Source organism: Rattus rattus, chromosome 5 (genome assembly GCF_011064425.1).
Source record: "Rattus rattus isolate New Zealand chromosome 5, Rrattus_CSIRO_v1, whole genome shotgun sequence".
Taxonomy (NCBI): domain Eukaryota; kingdom Metazoa; phylum Chordata; class Mammalia; order Rodentia; family Muridae; genus Rattus; species Rattus rattus.
The window spans coordinates 46,064,139-46,084,234 of NC_046158.1; the positions used below are offsets into that span (position 1 = coordinate 46,064,139).

Consider the following 20,096-nt stretch of genomic DNA (forward strand, 5'->3'; position numbering starts at 1 on the left):
GATGAAAATGTGAATCATTCTGAGTTGTTTTAGGAAAAGTCCTCTACTTACAGTTGTGTGCTTGGTTACCAGCATGCAATTTGCAACATTTAGAGAATCACCTAGATCCCTAAACCTGAGAGAAATAGGTAGGTCCCAGACAGAGCAAGTTCTGTATTTTTAAAAGCTAACTTCCCACCTTTTCAAAGCTTGTGGATGACAATAAAGATTTCAATAAAGCACTCACCAAGTTCTGTCTCCACAGCCCGAGCTGCATCAAAAAAGGAAATGTCTGGAATCGGCTAAAGAGAAAACTCCGTAAGACTTTAGTATTTCATATCTGTTTACCCATTCATTCTTAGTTTTCGCTGTACTTGTATGAAAAGCAAAGTAAGAATCCATTTTGTATTTATATTTTCTTACCTGAATTCTAGTAGCTTAAAATGTATCTCAAAAGTTCTAAACAAAAACCTTAAACAAGTTGTGCGAGGCCACATTGCTCTTCAATGATGTTGAAACAGTAACAGTCAAGTGTTTCACTCTTCATCAGCCCTACGGTTTTGTTCTCAAAGTGTTTACTTCTTTTCCTTCAGGCAACACTTCAATATAAAATATCTCTCCAGTGCTGTCTTTTAACCACATCGAAAGTCTCTCGAATCTGCTTATATCCTCTTGCTCTGTTTGTCAGATAGAACACAAACCAATCACATACATTCCACCCTTTAGCTGTCTTCCATATGCGCCTAATACACACATGGCTGTCTGGGTGTCCCCGTCTGCTTGTCTATGTATGTTTGTAGTCATTCATTTGCTTGGGGTGTGTAAGCTAAGGCCTTTTTCCTGTGTACTGGATCTTTCTCCTAAATGAAGTGAAGGATGATTGTTTTGAAGAAATAGTCATCTGTGCTTCTTTTGCTTTGTCTGAACAAAACCTGGTGAAGTCAGAGAATCACCCTGAGTGTAGACTTCCCTGGTGATCTGATGCAGCATTTGGCTGCCCTTGAAGGAAGTGTGGGGAACTGTTCAGAGCTCTTCAAAGGAAAACAGAAGCAGCCCAAATGTCTTCTCCAATCTCCTTCTCAGATGGTGGCTGAATAAGGCACTGGCCTCTGAGTACAGCAGTATACCATGAAGGGTCATTTTATCACTATTTTCTTTTTTTAAAAGGACAGTAGTATTTGGTTTGACTAGGTGGGGAACCAAGGAAGCATGCAGCTGTTATGGGACATCCAAGAGACGTTAACTTGCCTAAGTTATGGAAAGTTATGATCGTTCTATGAAACATTCATTTGGGGAAATAAATGCAGATCTTCTTCTCACCATTGCTGGCTTCATCTTGAAGTGATGACTAAATTCAAGTTCTAAAGGCCTTATAGCTCTCCTTAGTGTACAAATACTAAACTTCCTATGATATTTTTACTTGGTTTTAAAAGGGTACTTTACCTGGAAGAAAGCAACTGTTGTGGGTGTGGAATGAGTCCCACATACATACACTCTACTCAGCCCTTGGCATCAGGAGGGCATGGATTTAAGGAAACTTGACAGAAACCCATAGCCATGTACTTTGCTTTTTATCATGTCTCCAATCAAATACATGTTAAAAACAACTTAAGGGAGGAAGATTTTATTCTACAACATGATTTGAAACAATGGTGACGATCTTGGTGGAGAAGGCATGGCGGAGGGTAGAACCTTCCATTGCAGCATTAGCTTGCCTGCCCATGTCGTTCACTTCTCCATAATCCAAGAAGCAGAGTCAGAAGAGGCATCAGCATATAAGCCAGTCACACTTTCCATAAGAGCCTGCTTTTCAAGCCAATTCCCATGTCTACAAGGACTACAGTGCTTTAATCAGAAGCACCAGATAGAGACCAAGTCTTTACTCTCAAGTCTACAGACATATATCACTTTCCAAACTGCAACACTATGTATATTCAAATCCCTTATACAAACAATACTACTTACATATCACATAGCCATGCTTACCAATAACTTTATCATCTGTAGGCTAGTTTTCTTTTTCCTCTTTCTCTCCCTCCCTTCCCCTGTCCCTCCCACTCTCTCTCCCCACTCCTCTGTGTGCTGTCTGGCTGTGGGTCTCTAAATCTGTTCCTATCTGTTGCAGGAGGCAGCATCTCTGATGGTGGCTGAATGAGGCACTGATCTATGAGTATAACAGAATACCACTAAGAATTATTTCATTCCTATTTTTTAAAAGAACAATAGATTTGGTTTCACCCTAGGTCTCTGAGCTCTCTAGTTTCTGGGTCTTGGTCACCCAAGTAGTGTTGGATATAGGTTTCATCCTATGGAGTTGACCTTAAGTCAATTTTATTGGTCAGTTATTTCTACAAGCTCTATGCCACTATTGCCCTAGTATACTTGGCAGGTAGGGCAGCATTGCAGATCAATGGTTATATGACTGGGTTGGTGTTTGTTTCTCTTTTGATAGCCTGCAAAGTTCCTTCCCATACCAAATATTCTAGAACACAGGGGTGAAGTTCTGTACGGGCACCAGCTCAATCTCTCCAAGTTCAATGAGTTAGGCACTTGGATCTTGCTGTCAGTCAGTGGAGAGCAACCATAGTTCCATTATAATTCAAGTTTTAAGCAGAATTCATGGTACTATATTGTTTAGTGAATAAAGAATGGAAATAAGATCTGACTCATCTCATGTTTGGTATTTTCCAATGTTTCCATGAAGACCTGGTTGATTCCTTGGATATAAATGAGCAGAGAAGGAAAGCTGATAACAGATAGATATATAGATAAGATAGATATAGATAAATAGAGATAAAGATAGATAAATGTAGATATAGATACATATAAAGAGAGAGATATAGGGATATATATATAGATGGCAAATAGATGATAGATACATAGATACATAGATAGATACATAGATAATGATAGATAATGTGAATAAAAGGATTTGTATTATTCATGGGGATATGTGTGTATGTGTTCGTGGTAGGAAAACAATGCCATAATGTTAATTTTCATCTTTCCTTTTTGGGGATTCTGGGGACTGAATTCAGTTCATGAGACTTACACAAAAAGTTCCATATCTGATGACTCATCATTAGGCACCAATGTGAGCTATTTACATGCTGTGTGTCTTAAGAAATTCCTTCATATTATTTACTTGAAGTTATAATTTTTAAATGCCTTCCAATAAAGTTAGTTTGAACAAGTAAGAATCATTATTTACTGATTTTTGTGTTTGCACATAACATATGCTTTATGTTTACTCTAGAGAAGTCATTAATTCAATCTTTACATTCTTGTAGTAGTAAAAACTGTTTTAAACCACCAAAAACATCAACTGTGTATGAAAATGGAGATCATAGTTTCTCTGAACTTTCAAATGCAAGGCAATTTGAAGTGAATATTCCAACTGATGAACCACAACGTAAGGTACTTTTCTATGAGTTAGGGGACCCAAAAGAGTCAGTTTGATAAATAAATCCCTCAGTGCTTTAACAATAAGTAAAATGTTTTAAAAATACTACCAAGTTGATATTAATGAAAACGTTGTTAGTTTTCTATAAAACTATAGAAGTTCTATAAAAAGAACAAGTAATTGATTCTCTTTTATCTCAAAACAGAGTTGATATCTCAAAACCAAGCAAGAAACATTGTAGGATTAGGTTTTTCAAAACCTACTTTAATAATGATTCTTCAATCTCTCTTTTAGCCCACCACTCACCAGAGGTAAGGGAAAAGAAAGGTTAATAGGAAATGTAGATCTGTTTAGAAATAATTCTTTGGTGTGATTCTAATCTTCCTTGTCAGAATTCCAGTTCATTAGCAAAACATCAAACATAAATTAGCACCAGAGGTCCCGGCTACTGAGCCAACACCAAACACAAATCAGTAGCAGTGGCTAGATCCAGAAGAAACCACAAGGCTCTGCCTGCTGGGCAGGAGTCTGCAGAAGCAGCAAGAAACAGCCAGAATACTACCAGAGGTTCTTTGGTACATTTCTCTCTATGAAGTTACAATAAGCAAAGATCAGTGAAAAAAGCAAGGTGAACCAATGCAAGAATGCCATCCGGAAAGGTCAGCATCGGTGAAACCCAACAAAGACCAGCAAGGAGTTATAAGGCGAACCATGCCACAGTGTCATCCACTGTCTGTTGAGTTACATATTTATTCTAAACATCATATGTCCTCTCAAGCATCTGTTCTAGTGAAGTATCACGTGTGCTTTTACCAGAAAGCTTCCAGAAAAACACCACATATCTGTTCTCAACAACAAAAAAATCCTCTTGCTTCAGAGAAACATCCTTTCATAAGACAGCTTCCAGGGAAACATCACATGATACAACTAAGTCTCCAACAAAACCAGATATTCCCACTTTAAAAAGTTGCATGACTGTTTCCATATCACAAATATGAGGTTAACTTGAGAGGATGATTTAATTGAGAAAATTAGCATATGTAAATGTGAAATAGTAAATAGTAAAATGAAATCTGGTCATTTGTAGAATTCCCATATCTGTTATTTTGCCAGTTCCAAATAAAATTCAGTGATTATGATTTTTAGTCACATTCCACACTGATAATAGTATTTAACAACAACAACAATAATAATAAAGTTGGCCCTAAATAGAACATGTACACTGAACTTCTTCCTCCAAAGGGTTAGGAATCATTGCTGAATACTGGACTCTTTCTAGAGTGTAATATCAGAGGTGGTAGATGACTATCTCCAAGTAATGTAATTTACCAACTATACTTGAAATTTTATGTATCCCTGTTTCCCATTATTCTATAGTTCCTAATTTTTTTAAAAAAAATAAAAATAAAAACATTTACAGAATTGTAAGAATCTGAACTGAAAGGACGTGATATGAAACTTCTTTCCTCAATAGTATCACATTCTTCAAAGAAGACTAAGTTGTGTGAAACTCTACACTGGGTAATTTCATATTTATCATTTGACAATTTATTGTTCAATTCTCCAAAGTTTAATGCACTAAACAACATTCACTTCATTCTAAAATCTACAGATTGGGAAAATCTTGACAAAGACAGATCATTTCTTTCCACATGGCATTCAGTTGGAATAGATTGCGAAGGTAGAAGGCTGGAGTATTGTCCCCTAATGTACCTGCTTGCTTTGGATATTGGTATTAGGTGCTGACGGTGGTTTCATTTGCAGTCGGGTGGCAGAGCACTCATGTAGAAACACCTAGTCTTTCCTGGTTGTCTGATGCTGTCACAACACAGTAATGACATCGATGCAAAGTACTCTAGACGTCAACTGTTAGACGTCACAGGGCTTGAATCTTACCACATTCTGTTTATTAGAAGCAAGTTTGTGATTTTTCCATATGACAACATTTGTGGAGTGAATACTACAGAATAATAGGTTCTCAAATTATGGTTATATTATGTCCTAAAAAGGTATTTAGCTCATCATTTGAAATAAGTCTCATTTACACACAACCTTAACAAATAATTATTGTGGATGAAGCAAACTATAACGTACAAATTTAAAGACATTTTCTTGCTCACTCTGAGGCTGTGTGGAAGACAGAGAGGGCGCTCACACCTGTGGTGAGTTGGTTAGAATGGGAGCAGCTCACTCCCTAAGGAAATGCTTCAGTTCATTTTGATCCCAGCTCAGTTAACAGTGCCTTCCAGAGTAGATTCTTCTCAGTCCCTCTGCTGGCTGTCTAGTAGCTGCTGTGTAACAACAATCACACACCCCTTGGGTTTTGTGACAGCTTTGCTGTGGCCTTGATCTCCTTAGATCATTGCTTTAACAGCCACCAGATGACTGGCAGGAGCCTTTTTGAAGCACTTGTAATTTTATATTCAAAGTCCATAGTATAACATACTCTGAAAACTATTTTAATGAAAAGTATTCACTATTAATACTTTTCATTCATCCTGTGACTTTTTCAAAATATCTAATTCCATGGGCACTGACATGAGAACGGTTTGGGGCTGAGTAGATAGAGCACTAGAAATTTTATCTCCAGTGCATCAGACTTACTTTGACAATTCTGCACACAAACACAAATACACGTACATAAACACACACGTATTTAAACATTCAGAGTTGGGTTGGGGATTTAGCTCAGTGGTAGAGCGCTTGCCTAGCAAACGCAAGGCCCTGGGTTCGGTCCCCAGCTCCAAAAAATAGAAAAAAAAAAACAAAAAAACTAAACATTCAGAGTTACTGCCCATAGCTAGAAGAATCAAACACATATCATTTACTGTTAGCACAATTAAAAGAAAATATATCTTTTCAATTTCTTTCAGATAACAAGAGAAGACCAGGAAACTTTCGATACTGTACTAGGGAACCACAATGGCTTGTTCATAAGCCCGTGGGAATTCAGGTGTACAAATCTGGAATCTGAACACTCAGACGGAACAACTCATCTGGACTTATATAAAGCAGAACCAAAACAGTGTAAGGATCCCTGTCTAGAATGGGTAGCAATGACGAATTCATCATCTCAAGGACGACGAAGGCGAGTTAGCAATTTGTCTCTGAAAAATGATTGTTAGTGAAAGTCATTGATGAGATTCCATTGTGAGAAATCAAACTAGAGAATATAATTCTGGAAAGCAATCTGACTGAGTGAACTTTCCTTTAATACACTCACTCAAGAATAGTTGCTATCATTTTCCAGGTTTGAGTTGTGTGGTGCCTTCCCTCACAATATCTTCAATAATGTACATTATGTTTAGTTATACTCTGCAGATCAGAATATCCATGAATTAAAAGTTCAACTGTTATTTGAGTATGATAACATAAGCTCCAAAATATATAGTACAAATGCTACACAGGTGGCCACATTCTAACACATTCCATTGCCAATGGACTCTCAACTGTATTACTTGGTGTTTCCACTAGAGGGTTTGTAGGGGTGGTCCTCTTTAGTTGTTCTGTGCTGTGTGAAGGCAGGATTGCAATGTAGGCAAAGGTTAGCACAATGGTGAAGAAAAGCATGATTTAAGAGTAAATAAAACAGGTCCTTGTCCAGCAGGAAGGATGTACAGAGACAAAATGGTGTGCTCCCATCCCTGATGACTTGGTAAGCATGGGATGAGCTGTCTAAAAAGTTTTGTTTGTTTAAATTGCCACTGTAATCAAGGAAGTTACTTCACACTGCTTCTTGGCAGATACAAGGGCCATTTTAGCAGGTAGCATTTAACCTTCTGAGGTACACAAGTGTGACAGTCATTTTCCTGCCTCCTGCATTGCATCTCTTTTTAGTTTGCAATCCAAAAACATAATTATTTCCAGTTCAATGTTCAGATGTTGTTTGGCGGAAAATGTATTTGCTCTTTTGCCACTGTTAGAAGTCTTTCATGGGAAAATACACTGAGTCCTGCTTGGACATGTGGAAGGAATTGTGTAACACAGTTTCCTGCCCCTGAAACAGAGCCAGCAGAACAGGGGCCTCCACAAGTGTTGATAGTTGCTGGGCTTGAGGGATATATATCCTTTCTGGTCCTCCTTCCTGAAATATTCTCCCTGCTAAGGTTATCGGGGAATATCCCCTCTGCCAATGTTAATGACTTCATGATAATAGGTGACAGCACAAGTCCAGGAAGTGAGGGTGTGGCTAATGTCTCAGCAAAATAGTAAACATTAGGACCTTCAGGATAGCCCTAGAGCTATGGAAAAGAAATCTGAAAACTTGAGTTCAAAAATATATAATTTCTTCACTATGCAAAATATAAGGTTGCAATATGAACTGTATAAGTTGCTTCACAGACCTAAAATAACAGAGGCACTTGCACTGTGAACCAGCTTGTCAGGAAATTACAAAGGCAGGCAGATACAAAGGCAGGCAGATTCCTGATTTCAAGGTCAGCCTGGGACAGAACTAGATTAGACCCAGGCATGGTAGAAATGGTAATCTCAGGGCAAGATCCCACTCAACTAGCTTATTGCTTGTGCTTACAAAACCAGGCAAATCTCTGAATCTATCTGAAACATTAACAAAAAAATGTGTTTGTTGTCTTCTTGTAAGAATCAGGGTGCTGGGGTCATGGGTTGCTGATTTATGGGATAGTCAAAAGGGAACCTGGGGTAGTGGCTGAATTATATATAAATAAAAGACTGGGATTTTGATCTGCAAGACAGGAGCTATTCAGAGAGTTTCTGGAATTGCAAGAGAGAGCTGTCTCAGGAGAGAGTTACCTGGAAAGCTGTCACTAGCAGACATAGGCTATCTAGCTTGTAACTCATGATTGACCTTGAATAAGTCTTTCTCAGCTCCTAGACACCCTTTCCTCAAAACCCCTCTCCAAGCTGAGGCTGGTTCCTTGATAACAATAAAACTTATGTTTGCCTTTGGGGATCTTCACAGGTCTAAGCACAGACAAGATAGGTCCATGAGGAGGAAATTTAATAAAGTGGAGGCTTATAGTTCTGCACTGAATATGTGCGTGATGAGCTCTGCCCCAGGGTTTGAATCTGGACAACTCTACAACAGTTTGGGATACAGTAGAGATTTCCTGCAAAGGGAACCCTTGATGACAAGCTCGAGGTCACAGCCCTTTGAGAGCTCATTGAGCTACCTAAACAGGGTGAGTTATGCTCTTTTTCTTTGGTTTCAGGTGTCATATATAATTGCGTTTTTAATTGGGTGGCATAGTAAGTTGATTAATTGATTCATCTGAAACTAATCTCACAATTTTGTGTTAATAAAGAAACCAATTGTATACATTTTAAAAAAATCCTTTGAGACTGCATTTACAACAAATAGTCACTTGAGTCATAAGTTATTTATATTTATTCTGGTGCATGTCTTTATAGGCATATGGAAATTAAATCTTAGAAAATTACCATGTCTATGTCATTACAGGTAAACTGTGTTGGATATTGGATCAGATTTTTAAGTGATGTTGTTAGGGCTCAGGCTCATAGTAGACTCAATATATTCCCCCAGCATCCCAAGTTTGACATCATATTGAGTATCTCATGTGTATGCCTACAGTTAAAGAAATCTGAGACTATTTTTTCCTGTGAATACTTTTTAAGAAATCTGTATACTTGAAGAAAAATGTCCTTAATGGCTGTCTTATTTATCACATATTGATTTCAATTTTTTCAGTGTGATTTTTGCTGCATAATCTTATAATAAAAGTAATTCTCTCTCTCTCTCTCTCTCTCTCTCTCTCTCTCTCTCTCTCTCTCTCTCTCTCTCTCTCTCCCTCTCCCTCTCTCCCTCTTGATTTGAGACACGATTTTGCTGTGTAGCCTTGGCTGTTCTGGAACTCACTCTGTAGACCAGGCTAGCCTTGAACTCAGAGATCCACCTGCCTCTGCCTCCTGAGTGCTGGGTTAAGGGCTTGTGTTCTGACCACCAACCAAAAGTAATTTTGTTAATCAAATATTTCAATTGTCAGAATGAAAGAATCTTTGGGTTTTTTCCTTGTTTTTCCTTGAAAGGATGATGACTCAGAGGAGAAAGCTATATAAAAAGTCTTCAAATCACAAATAACATGAAAATATGGATTCTGTTTCTCCTATCCAGTTTCAGAAGTATAGATTCCTACATCCTCTGAAATTCCAAGAGGAATCTTGTGAACAAAGTATATGATTAAAATATGGATTCTTTCAGAACTCCAATTCATTTTTTAATTAATAGTTCTTTATATTGTTTTCCAATTTAATTGTGACAAATAACAGTTGGTATATTTATTAATGGGAATGTAGTATTTTTAATATTTTCTTTGTTTAGAGTCTTATTTATGAAAACTGACAAGAAATCTTCCTACTTGGGAGTCCTGGTGACTGGTATTTTTATGTCCCTTCTCACTATCATTGTCATTAATAAGTTACTCTTACTTACTTTGGGCTTCTTTCAAAGAGACCAAATTCTGTAAAGTCCTCCTCTGGATCATCTCTTCAGATCCAACGTTTGCCAATTTATTTCAATTACCCAAAATTTAGTGAATTAAACCATATTCATTTTGTTTTATAACCTCCAGTTTGAGAAAAATCTTGAAAAGGTCAGATTCTGTCTTCTCCACTGACATTTGGTTGAGAAGCGTTAGAATGCGAAGCTGGAAGCCCATGTAGTGTTATTTCCTAGCATGCATGCTTGCTCTGATAGTAGCTATTGGATGCTGAGAAATCCGATTTGTAGTAGGGTGGTAGAACACCCATGTGGGAACACCTATGCTTTCTTTGTAGGTTAAGGAAGTGTTTATTCTGCTTATACTTCTTATCCAGTCTCATGATTCTATGCTATTCACCACCAAAGGAAGTCAGGACAGGAACTCAAACAGGGCAGGAACTTGTAGACAGGAACTGATACAGAGGCCATGGAGGATTGTTACTTGTTGAATTGTTCCTCATGGCTTGCTTGGCCTGCTTTCTTCTAGAACTCAGGACCACCAGTGTAGGGATGGCTCCACTCACCATGGACTGAGCCTTCCCCGATTGATTGCTAATTGAGAAAATGCTCTACAGCTGGGTCTCATGGAGGCATTTCCTCAACTGAAGCTCCTTCCTCTCTGATGACTCTAGTTTGTGTCAAGTAGACACACAAAACCAGCCAGTACAAATATTAGAGAATGACAGGTTTTCAAACCACTATTACATAATATCCTCTGGTCAAAATTTACATTTAAATTTCTCACACTTGAAAATAATGCCCATTTGCACTCAACCATATCAAACAATAAGTTCTTATGGATGAAGCAAACTATAACTTACAAATTCAACGACACTCCCTTGTTCACTTTAAGGGCTGTGTGGCTTGTTCACAGAGAGGGCAGGTCACATCTGTGGTGACTTGGTTAGCTCACTCCCTAAGGAAATGCTTCAGTTCATTTTGATTCCAGCTCAGTTAATAGTGCTTTCCAGAGTAGATTCTTCTCAATCCTCCCTCTGCTGGCTGTCTAGTAGCTGCTGTGTAACAACAATCACACACCCCTCGGGTTTTGTGACAGCTTTTCTGTGACCTTGATCTCCTTAGATCATTGCTTTAACAGCCACCAGATGACTGGCAGGAGCCTTTCTGAAGCACTTGTAATTTCATATTCTAAGTCTATAGTATAACATACTCTGAAAACTATTTTAATGAAAAGTATTCACTATTAATACTTTTCATTCATCCTGTGACTTTTTCAAAATATCTAATTTCACAGGCACTGACGTGAGAATGGTTTGGGGCCAAGTACGTAACTCAGTTATGGAGGAATTACTTCTAATAACCAGAACCTACTGTTACCCTCCACACCACATACAAACACAAAGACACACATAAGCCTGGTCCACGCTCTTTACAATTCAGAAAATTACACACGATACTATTGATACATGTTTTAAGACTACATTTCTCACACACTTAAGCTTTTAAAATCTTTGATTCAAAACTGGAGGACTTAAATAAATAACATCTGTAATTATCACAAACTTTAGAAATACTTTCGAATTTCTTTCAGATGAAAGCGGGAAATGGAGAAACTTTCCATGACGTACTTAAAACCCAAAATACTTCATTCAAAAGTCCACAGGAATTGTCATTCACAAATCTGCAACCTGAATGGCCAGAAGAAATGGCCTGTCAAACTTCATATAACGTTAAACCAAAACCACACGAAGATTCCTATCCAGAAAGGTTAGAGAGGAGAAATTCTCCACCCCCTGAACAGCTAAAGTGAGTACAAAAGTAAATCACAGGGAAAAAATGTAGGCAGTCTGTCTCTGAAGAGTAACTGTTACTTAAAACATTCATGAGATTGCATGACATGAAATCGATATAGAGAATATAGTTTTGGAAAATAATGTTAGTAAATACACTTTCTCTTAAAATGTTAACTCAATTTAAAAACAAAAAATTCCAAGTTTTGGTTTTCACAGCATTTGTCCCCACGATATCCTCATACTATACGATTTCAGACAAATATTCTATATAAAATAACAGATCAGAATTCTCATGAATTTTTAAGGAATTGTTGCTACACATGGGCGACATTCAAACCCACTGAAAATTGATTTTCACCTTTGTTCTTTGATGTAAATGCTACAAAAATTATATTTTAAAAAAACTGTCCTCTGAATTTTTTTAAAAGTTTTATTAAAATAAAATTATATCATTTTACCCTTCCCCTCCCTATCTTCAACATCTACCATGTGAATTCCTTGATTTCACTCAACTTCATGGCCTATGACTTTTTTTTTTCTCTAGTTTCTGGTGTGTCTGTGTCTGTGTGTGTGTCTGTCTGTCTGTGTGTGTTTGTGTATGTGTGTGTGTGTGTCTGTGTCTGTTTCTGTGTGTGTGTGTGTTTCTGTGTGTGTGTGTGTGTGTGTGTGTGTGTGTGTGTGTGTGTGTGTGTGTGCTTCAGTCCGTATAATGTTTTATTTCAGAGCTGATTACTTGGTATTGGATATTGGAGGCTTTTTCCCTGGAAAAAACTTATTTTTCCTGCTCTCAACATCCTTCAGTCATTTACTGTTCTTTATATAGCCTTAGGCTTTATGACACCTCCCTCTTCCACGGTAGCATGTCTATTGCTGTCACCCTTCTTCAGGTCTTGTCTAAGCAAACTTCCTGTTGCTCTCACTCTTACGCTTGTTCCTACGCCCTCTTCTGTGATGTCCCCAAGCCTTCGTGGCAGAAATTGTTTTGGTAGATGCCTCATCTCGGGCTGTGCACCACTCGATGCGGTTTCTTTGCACTGAGTCCATCTGTTACAAAGAGCAGTCACTTTGACTAGGGATTCCACTTGACCTTATTCCGGGATGTAAGGATAAATATTTAGGATGCAGTTAGAAATTATGTTCCCTTAATAGCTAACATGGCACTGGTGGGTTTCCCTCCAAGATCCATGACAGCCCTAGTTCAGAGTGGTTGGCTAGGTTTCCAGTTCCAGCCAGGACTTCTCTCCTCGGACCTTAGGTTTAATTAGAAAAATGTTGGTGTCTCCAGTAAGCGAGACTTACCCTCCTCCTCTAGGGGACAACCAAGGATGACAGCAATGGCCTGCTGAGAGTCTCTTGGACAACACTAAGCAACAACTGTAAAAAGGGCTTCTCATACCTAGTGTTTGGGAGTGGAGGTTGTTAAATGGTCTTTGACTCTTGGAGGGAACATTGTCAGCCCAGATGGGAATTTTTCCTTTAAACTGTGTGTGTGTGTGTGTGTGTGTGTGTGTGTGTGTGTGTGTGTGTGTGTGTGTGTATGCCCACCAGCATGGATTGCACTTATTTTCAGGTAGATAGCTGACATGATTGCTTTCGGCGTTTGCAAATATCCTTACTGCTCCTTTATTCCCTGCCCTCTTTCCTTAGGGTTTTTGTACAATGCTGATCATTGTTGAAGCCCATAGGCTTCACGGCTTGGTAGGACTACTGGTCACTTCCCTCCCTTCGAAAGTTGTACAACACTTTCAGGTCCTGTGAAAGCTAATCCTCATATAAAGGGGTCTCAGGACAGATCTAGCTGTGAGCCTCCAGTGTCTTTGCATAGTGACCTTCTTTGGGGAGGCAACCAAGGGCAAGAGCAATTAGCCTATAATACTTTGGGAATCTCTTGGACAACCCTGACCAATAACTCAAAAGGAAGCTTCTCATGCCTGGTATTGGGGTTTTGTTAAGTAGTCTATGTCTCAATGTGGTTCAGTCAGTACAGGCGTGAGAATTTCATTTAAGCTACATGAGTATGCATTGATTTGTATGTATTATACCCAATTTTAAGAAAATAAGTAATACGATCATTTGTGGATTGTTGGCACCCTCCTTCCCTGTCCTTTTGCATTGACAACCCTCCCCCTTCCCCAATTAAAAGTATCACCATTTTCCACATTTTCTCCCTTTAAATTACCCGTACTTGTATGCCTCAATCTTTTGTCCCACTCCCATGGTTCCTTACTTTCTTCTTTTCCGTAGTTACCCAACATCCTATACTCACCTGAAAATGCGAAGCAGGGGTGAGGAAGAAAACATTCAGAATTTATTTATGTATCCTGTGGCCCTACCTACTCTATTTTTCCAGTTCCACCCATCCTGCCTCCAATTTCATGATTTTTCACAGCAGAACCACATTCCATTGTGTTGGTCCCACTACTTGCCTATCCACTCATCCATTCGAGGACTTTTAAGTTGTTCCCCTTCCCTAGCTATTGTGGCTAGAGTGGCAGTGAACACTGCCAAGCGTCTGTGGAATGCCCATTCAGTTAGGCATACGCCAGTGAGTGACGGAGCTGGGTCACAGGGCAGATTTCTATGCAGCTTCTTTGAGGGTTTGCTATACTCTTGGCTGCATCTGTTCGCAATCCCACCAACAATAAACAAGCGTTCCCTTTTCTGCGCATTCTCTCCAACAATTGCCAGCAGTTTTGTCGCTCTTTGCTTTCTGCCTAGGGTAAGACGAAATTTTTCTTTCTTGCTGGAGACAGCATACCATGACAGGGACTGCCAGCAGCAGGCCGGGATGGAGACATCTCAGAAGCCTATGGCAACTTGTAAAAAAAAAAAAGGGGGGGATGGCATCTGGGACTCTCAGAAGCAGGAGACACATCCCTCCAAGGGGCCCACCATCTGGAAAAGGGGACTGCTAACAGTAGGCCATGATTAAGACATCTCCATACCCCATGGCAACTCTTTGTAAAAAGGCAGTTGTTCCCATTTCTCCTAACCTTAGCCCTCCCTGGACAATGGCTGTATAGAGTTCATTTATGTATGACTGCTTTTCCGTTGACCTTGGTGTGCATAATTATTATATTTTATCTGATGTACCTACTTCTATCTCCTCCTGCTCTGGTGGATTCTGTGAAACTAGATGTTCCTTGATGTAATTATTCTTAAACAATTAAAAATCGAGGCATAGGGGCACAGCACAGGTACATGTTGTACACTCTCATCTTGGAAACAATGCTCTCATCTAACTGCACAATGGTATTTCCAGATTAATGTTTAACTTGCAAAGAAAGTTTGAAGAAATATTAGAAAATAAAACAGAGCCAACACTGGAACCCTGAGAAAGGAAAAAGCTATTGAAGTTATGAAATAATTTTTGCACAACATTTGAGAGTGGTTCCTGGATAAGAAAATATAGAATACATAAAATTATATACTAGTAAAACTAAGTCAAAACACTGGGACTCTGAGGAGAGTCATTGTGTGCAATGTGCAGAAGCAGAAAGCTAGCGGAACTACTGAGCTAAGGGTTAACTTGATTCTTTCTGGCCACTGCCTGGCAGTTTTGCCCATGTCATTTATCATTAGAACTTCACAGGAAAATGCAACTAACTGACTTTGGAACACTGAGCTCTGAAGTATAATAAGTCAAAAGTTAAAGGTTAAATAATGATGTTTGCAATTATTATTATTTTGGCCACTGGCTTGGGAACAGAAGAAGCTTGAAACTTTGGGGGAACAATTGCAATTCTTGATTCTGAGTGGGATGTGGCTATTCTTTTGAATTTGATTTGGCAATAATTATACAATGTCTTTTTTTCTACCTGCTTTTTGGAGTATCAATAAAAGACTGGGGCAAGAAAAAGGCGAGTGAGCAAGTGGAGAGCCAGTGAGGTGAGAGTGAGGTGTGCATGCGGTGAGTGTAGAGTGAGTGAAGAGAACGTGAGAGTGTGACAAGAGTGTGGGGGGGGTCTGGAGAGACAGAGAGACAGAGATAGAAAGAGACAGAGAGATAGAGGCAGAGAGAGAGAGAAAGAGACAGAGAGAGAGAGACAAAGACAGAGAATGTGGAGAGTGTGTGAAGAGTGTGTGTGTGAGTGTGTGAGTGAACAGGGAATGCAGAGTTGTGTAGGAGTGTGGAAGTTTGAGAAAAGAAAAGTGCACAGGAGTAAAGCAGAGTGTGTGCAGGTTCAAGCTGAGACAGAGAGAGAGAGAGAGAGAGAGAGAGAGAGAGAGAGAGAGAGAGAGAGAGAGGGAGGGAGAATGGGAAACTTTAAGCCTTGAAAAAGTGCCTGTCAGTTTGTACCCAAAAAGTAGTCTGTATTTATTATGCACCTTCCAGATATCCTTGCTTCCAGTTGAGAACTCTGATCCTGTGTCAAGGCTGGACCCTGACACTTTCTTTTCTTTCTTTCTTTCTTTCTTTCTTTCTTTCTTTCTTTCTTTCTTTCTTTCCTTCCTTCCTTCCTTCCTTCTTTCTTTCTTTCTTTCTCTTTCTTTTTTCTTTCTCCCTTTATTCACTTTACAGCTCAATATCACCCCCCCTCTCTTCCCAGTGCCTCCCTCACACAGACCCCCCCTCATCCCTCCTCCCCTTCTCCTCTGAGAAGGGGGAGCCCCCTGTATCACCCTCACTCCCCCACTCCTCCACTCCCTGACTCTCTCACCTCACCCCCGGCACATTAAGTCACTGCCAGACTACATCCTCTCCCACTGAGGCCGGACAAAGCAGTCCAGTCAGGAGAACAGGATCCACAGGCAGGCTACAGTTCCCACTCCAGTAGTTGGGGAATGCACGTGAAGACCAAGCTGCTCATCTGCTCCCTATGTGCAGGGGGCCTAGATCCAGACCATCTCACTCTTTGATTGATGGTTCCGTCTCTGGGAGCCCCCAAGGGTCCCGGTTACTTGACTCTGTTGGTCTTCCTTTGGAGTCCCTGTCTTCTTCAGATCCCTCAATCCTTCCCCACTTTTCCACAAGACTCTCCTAGCTCCATCTCCTAGCTCCATCTAATGTTTAGGTCTGTGTCTCTGCATCTCTTTCCACTGGCTCTTAGGTACAGGCCCTCAGAGGAGAGTTATGCTAGGCCCCTGTCTGCAAGCATAATAGAATATCATTAATGGTGTCCAGGATTGGTTCTTGCCATGGGATGGATCTCAATTTGGGGCAGTCATTGATTGGCCATTCCCTCAGTCTCTGCTCTGGCTTTGTCCTTGTACATCTCGAAGGCAGGACAAATTTTGGCTCAAAGGTTTTGCAAATGGATTTCTGTCCTTATCTTTCCACTAACAGTCCTCCCTGGCTACAGGAAGTGGCCACGTCAGGATCCATATCCCCACTGCTAGCAGTGTCAGCTGGAGTTGCCCCTATAGACACCCCGAAGCCTCTCCCCCACCACCACCATCCCCAGTCTCTGGCCCGTCCTAGAGATGTCCCCCAGCAGATTCCCATTCTCTCTCCTCTGCTCTCCCTACACCTGATACTTCCCTGCCCTGTCCTGCCCCCCTTCCCACCCCTTCCCATCCAGTTCCCTCCCTCCATACACCTCTGACATCTTTTTATTTTCCCTTCTGAGAAAGATTCAATCATCCTCCCTTGGGCCCTCTTTGGCTTCTTTGGGTCCACATGAGCTAAAACACAGATACCTCTACACCTGTTATTTGACTTCTTTGGGTCTGTGGATTGTAGTGTGTTCATCCTGTATCTTAATGGCTAATATCCACTTATAAGTACATTCCTTTGGGAGGATGCATGTCCTTTGGGGTCTGGGTTACCTCACTCAAGATGATATTTCCTAGTTCCATCCATTTTCCTGAAAAATGGTAAGTTGATATCTTAAAGTTGTCTTGAATTTGCATTTCCCTAATTGCTAGGGACATTTCTTGAGATATTTCTTAGCCATGTTTTCCCTTCATTTGAGAATCCTCTATTCAGATCCCAGGCCCATTTCTGAATGAGTCAATTGCTTTTATTTTGCTGTGTCAGGAGGTGTTCGTGAACCCCAAAAGGCCAACACCAAGGAGCCATTTTTAATGTAATTGAATTAGGGTCTCTTTATTATAAGTTCGGACATGGGCTCTCTTCTAACCCAACCCTAACACAGGAGGACAGGAAGGCGGAGTAGTCTTGAACCCTCAGCAGGGCAACATTTTATGGGGAATGGGAGTAAGTAGGGGGTGCCCAGCCTGAAAGTATCTAATTGAATGATTATTGTAAGCTGACAGGTGAGTGCTCTGAGGCGAGACAGTATATAATCACAGACGGTCTTAAAGTACATCTGAATCAGACTAATCTTTGATTAACTGTTGCCAGGAAGTAGCTAGGGAGTAACTCTGGCCAAGGACAAGCCCTGGGGTCCTTCCTGGTACACGGGTGTAGCTTGGGTTCAGCTATGGGTCAAGTTCTCAGGCTTTTTTTTTCCTCTCTCAAGATAGAGACCTCTCAATTTGTGTATTATTATTATTATTATTATTATTATTATCATTTATTTTATTTATTTACATTTCAAATGTTATCCCCCTTCCAGGCTTCCCCTCCACAAACCCCCTACTCCATACTCCCTTTCCCTGTTTCTATGAAGGTGCTCTCCCAACCACCCACTCCTACCTCACCACCCTAGCATTCCCCTACACTGGAGCATTGAGCCTTCACAGGGCCTAGGGCCTCCCCTCCTATTGATGCCAGACAATGCCATCCTCTGCTACATTTGCAGCTGGAGCCATGGGTCCATCCCTGTGTACTCTTTGGTTGTTGTTTAGACCCTAGGAGCTCTTGGGGTCTGGTTGGTTGATATAGTTCTCTCTCTCTCTCTCTCTCTCTCTCTCTCTCTCTCTCTCTCTCTCTTTATATAATCTAATTATTAATCCTCTGTCAGATGTATTTTCAAGAAATAGTCTCTCTTTCTCTGGACTTCCTCTGTACATGATTGACTGAAAGATGTGCAGGGCTTGGCTAGGCAGAAAGGTTAGAAACAATGCACAATGGGCCTGTAGGTTTGGTGAGAGCAGTCTAAATTTCTCTGTGTTGTGTGAAGTCATGATCAATATGGGGGAAGGTTAACAAGAGGGTGAAGAAAAACATAATTCTAAAGTGGTTAAAGTGATTCCTTGACCAATGGGAAGATGTGTGGAGACAAAGCAGTCTAGTAATGTCTCTGGAGACTTGGCGAGCAGGAGACGAGCTGCCTCAGAAACTGCCCTTAGTGTGTATTAGTTCCCACTATGTAATGAAGTGGTAATGGCCATAATCTCACATGGTCCCCTGGCAAATACATGTGTTTCTAAGAACACCATCAAAAATCTTACAGCAGGGTAATCCCAACAGCAGCAGTTTAACCTGCTAAGCCACACATTAGTTACAACCATTTCTCTGCTTCCTGCACTGTTTGACTCTAGAAATATCATTATTTCCAGTTCAATTTTAAAAACCATAACTGTACACAGCACTTGTCTGGCTATTTGACAGTGTTCAGACATTTTTTTTTGGTGGGGAATCTCATCTACTCTACTGCCGACTTTAGATGGCAGTCCCTTAGAAATTCTTCATGAGAAATGAGGAGCTTTGTCGTTTTAATCCTCACAGGTTTAAGGAGAGGCAAGATGCGGTCGTGAGGAAGGCTTTTGGTGAAATGGAGGCAAATGAATCTGCACCTAATGTGTACACCCCGAGCCCTGTTGCAGGCCTGACTGCTTCTGGGTGTTTCTACGACAATTCAGGACACAGCAGAAGGATCAGGGAAAGAGAATCCTTGATCCCAAGCTTGGGACCACAGTGCACAGCTGAGAGTGTGGTGAGCTTTGCAAGCAGGGTGAGTTGTGCTGTAACTTTTCCTTTGGTTTCAGATGTCTACTAGAAGTCTTGTTTTTAAATTGAGGACATATTTAGTTGATTAATTAGCCTATTTGTTCCAAATAACAGAAAACTACCCTGTGTACTTTTCAACAAGTAGCTTACCTTAATCTCAGCCCACAGGTGTAACTACCCAAATACATTTAACTTTCTTCACAGGCTGTACAGAAATTAAATTTTAGAAAGCTGGCATTGTTCGCTGTTGTAGGTAAACTCAGCAAGAAGTTGACTCATCTTCTAAGTAATTTTGGTTTGTCCCCGGATGCCTAGAGTCCTTCTCCAGCATCCCAAGTCTGATATCTTACTGATTATCTCAAGTGAATGCCTAGAGTTCAAGGAGCATCTAAGAACAATAATTTTTGTGAAGACTATATATTTGCTATACCAGACATATTTTAATGTCCTTAATAATTGTTTTATTTACCACATGTTGATTTCAAAAGTAATTTTCTTAATCAAATATTTCAGATGTCGAGATGGAGTACTTTTTCTCTTTCTAGTTTTTACTAGAAGGGATAATGGTTCAGATTGGGGCACTATAAAGTCTTCAAATCACAACCAACATGAGAGTATGAGTTCTTTGTCTCCTACCCTGTCTCATGTATATTCTCCCCTACCTCCTCTGGAATGCCAAGAGGAAGC

At 40.1% G+C, this 20,096-nt stretch overlaps 1 protein-coding gene across 1 annotated transcript in view; it reads left to right on the forward strand.

Annotated features, from left to right (window-relative positions):
* The window catches only part of LOC116900828 (ankyrin repeat domain-containing protein 26-like), a 134,572-nt gene that overhangs the window by 107,530 nt on the left and 6,946 nt on the right, over positions 1–20,096 (forward strand). The window contains 5 exon segments of the mRNA XM_032902532.1: positions 189–228; positions 231–297; positions 3,270–3,396; positions 6,256–6,470; positions 8,322–8,541. Of these exon segments, the coding sequence (XP_032758423.1) occupies positions 189–228; positions 231–297; positions 3,270–3,396; positions 6,256–6,470; positions 8,322–8,541 (669 nt within the window).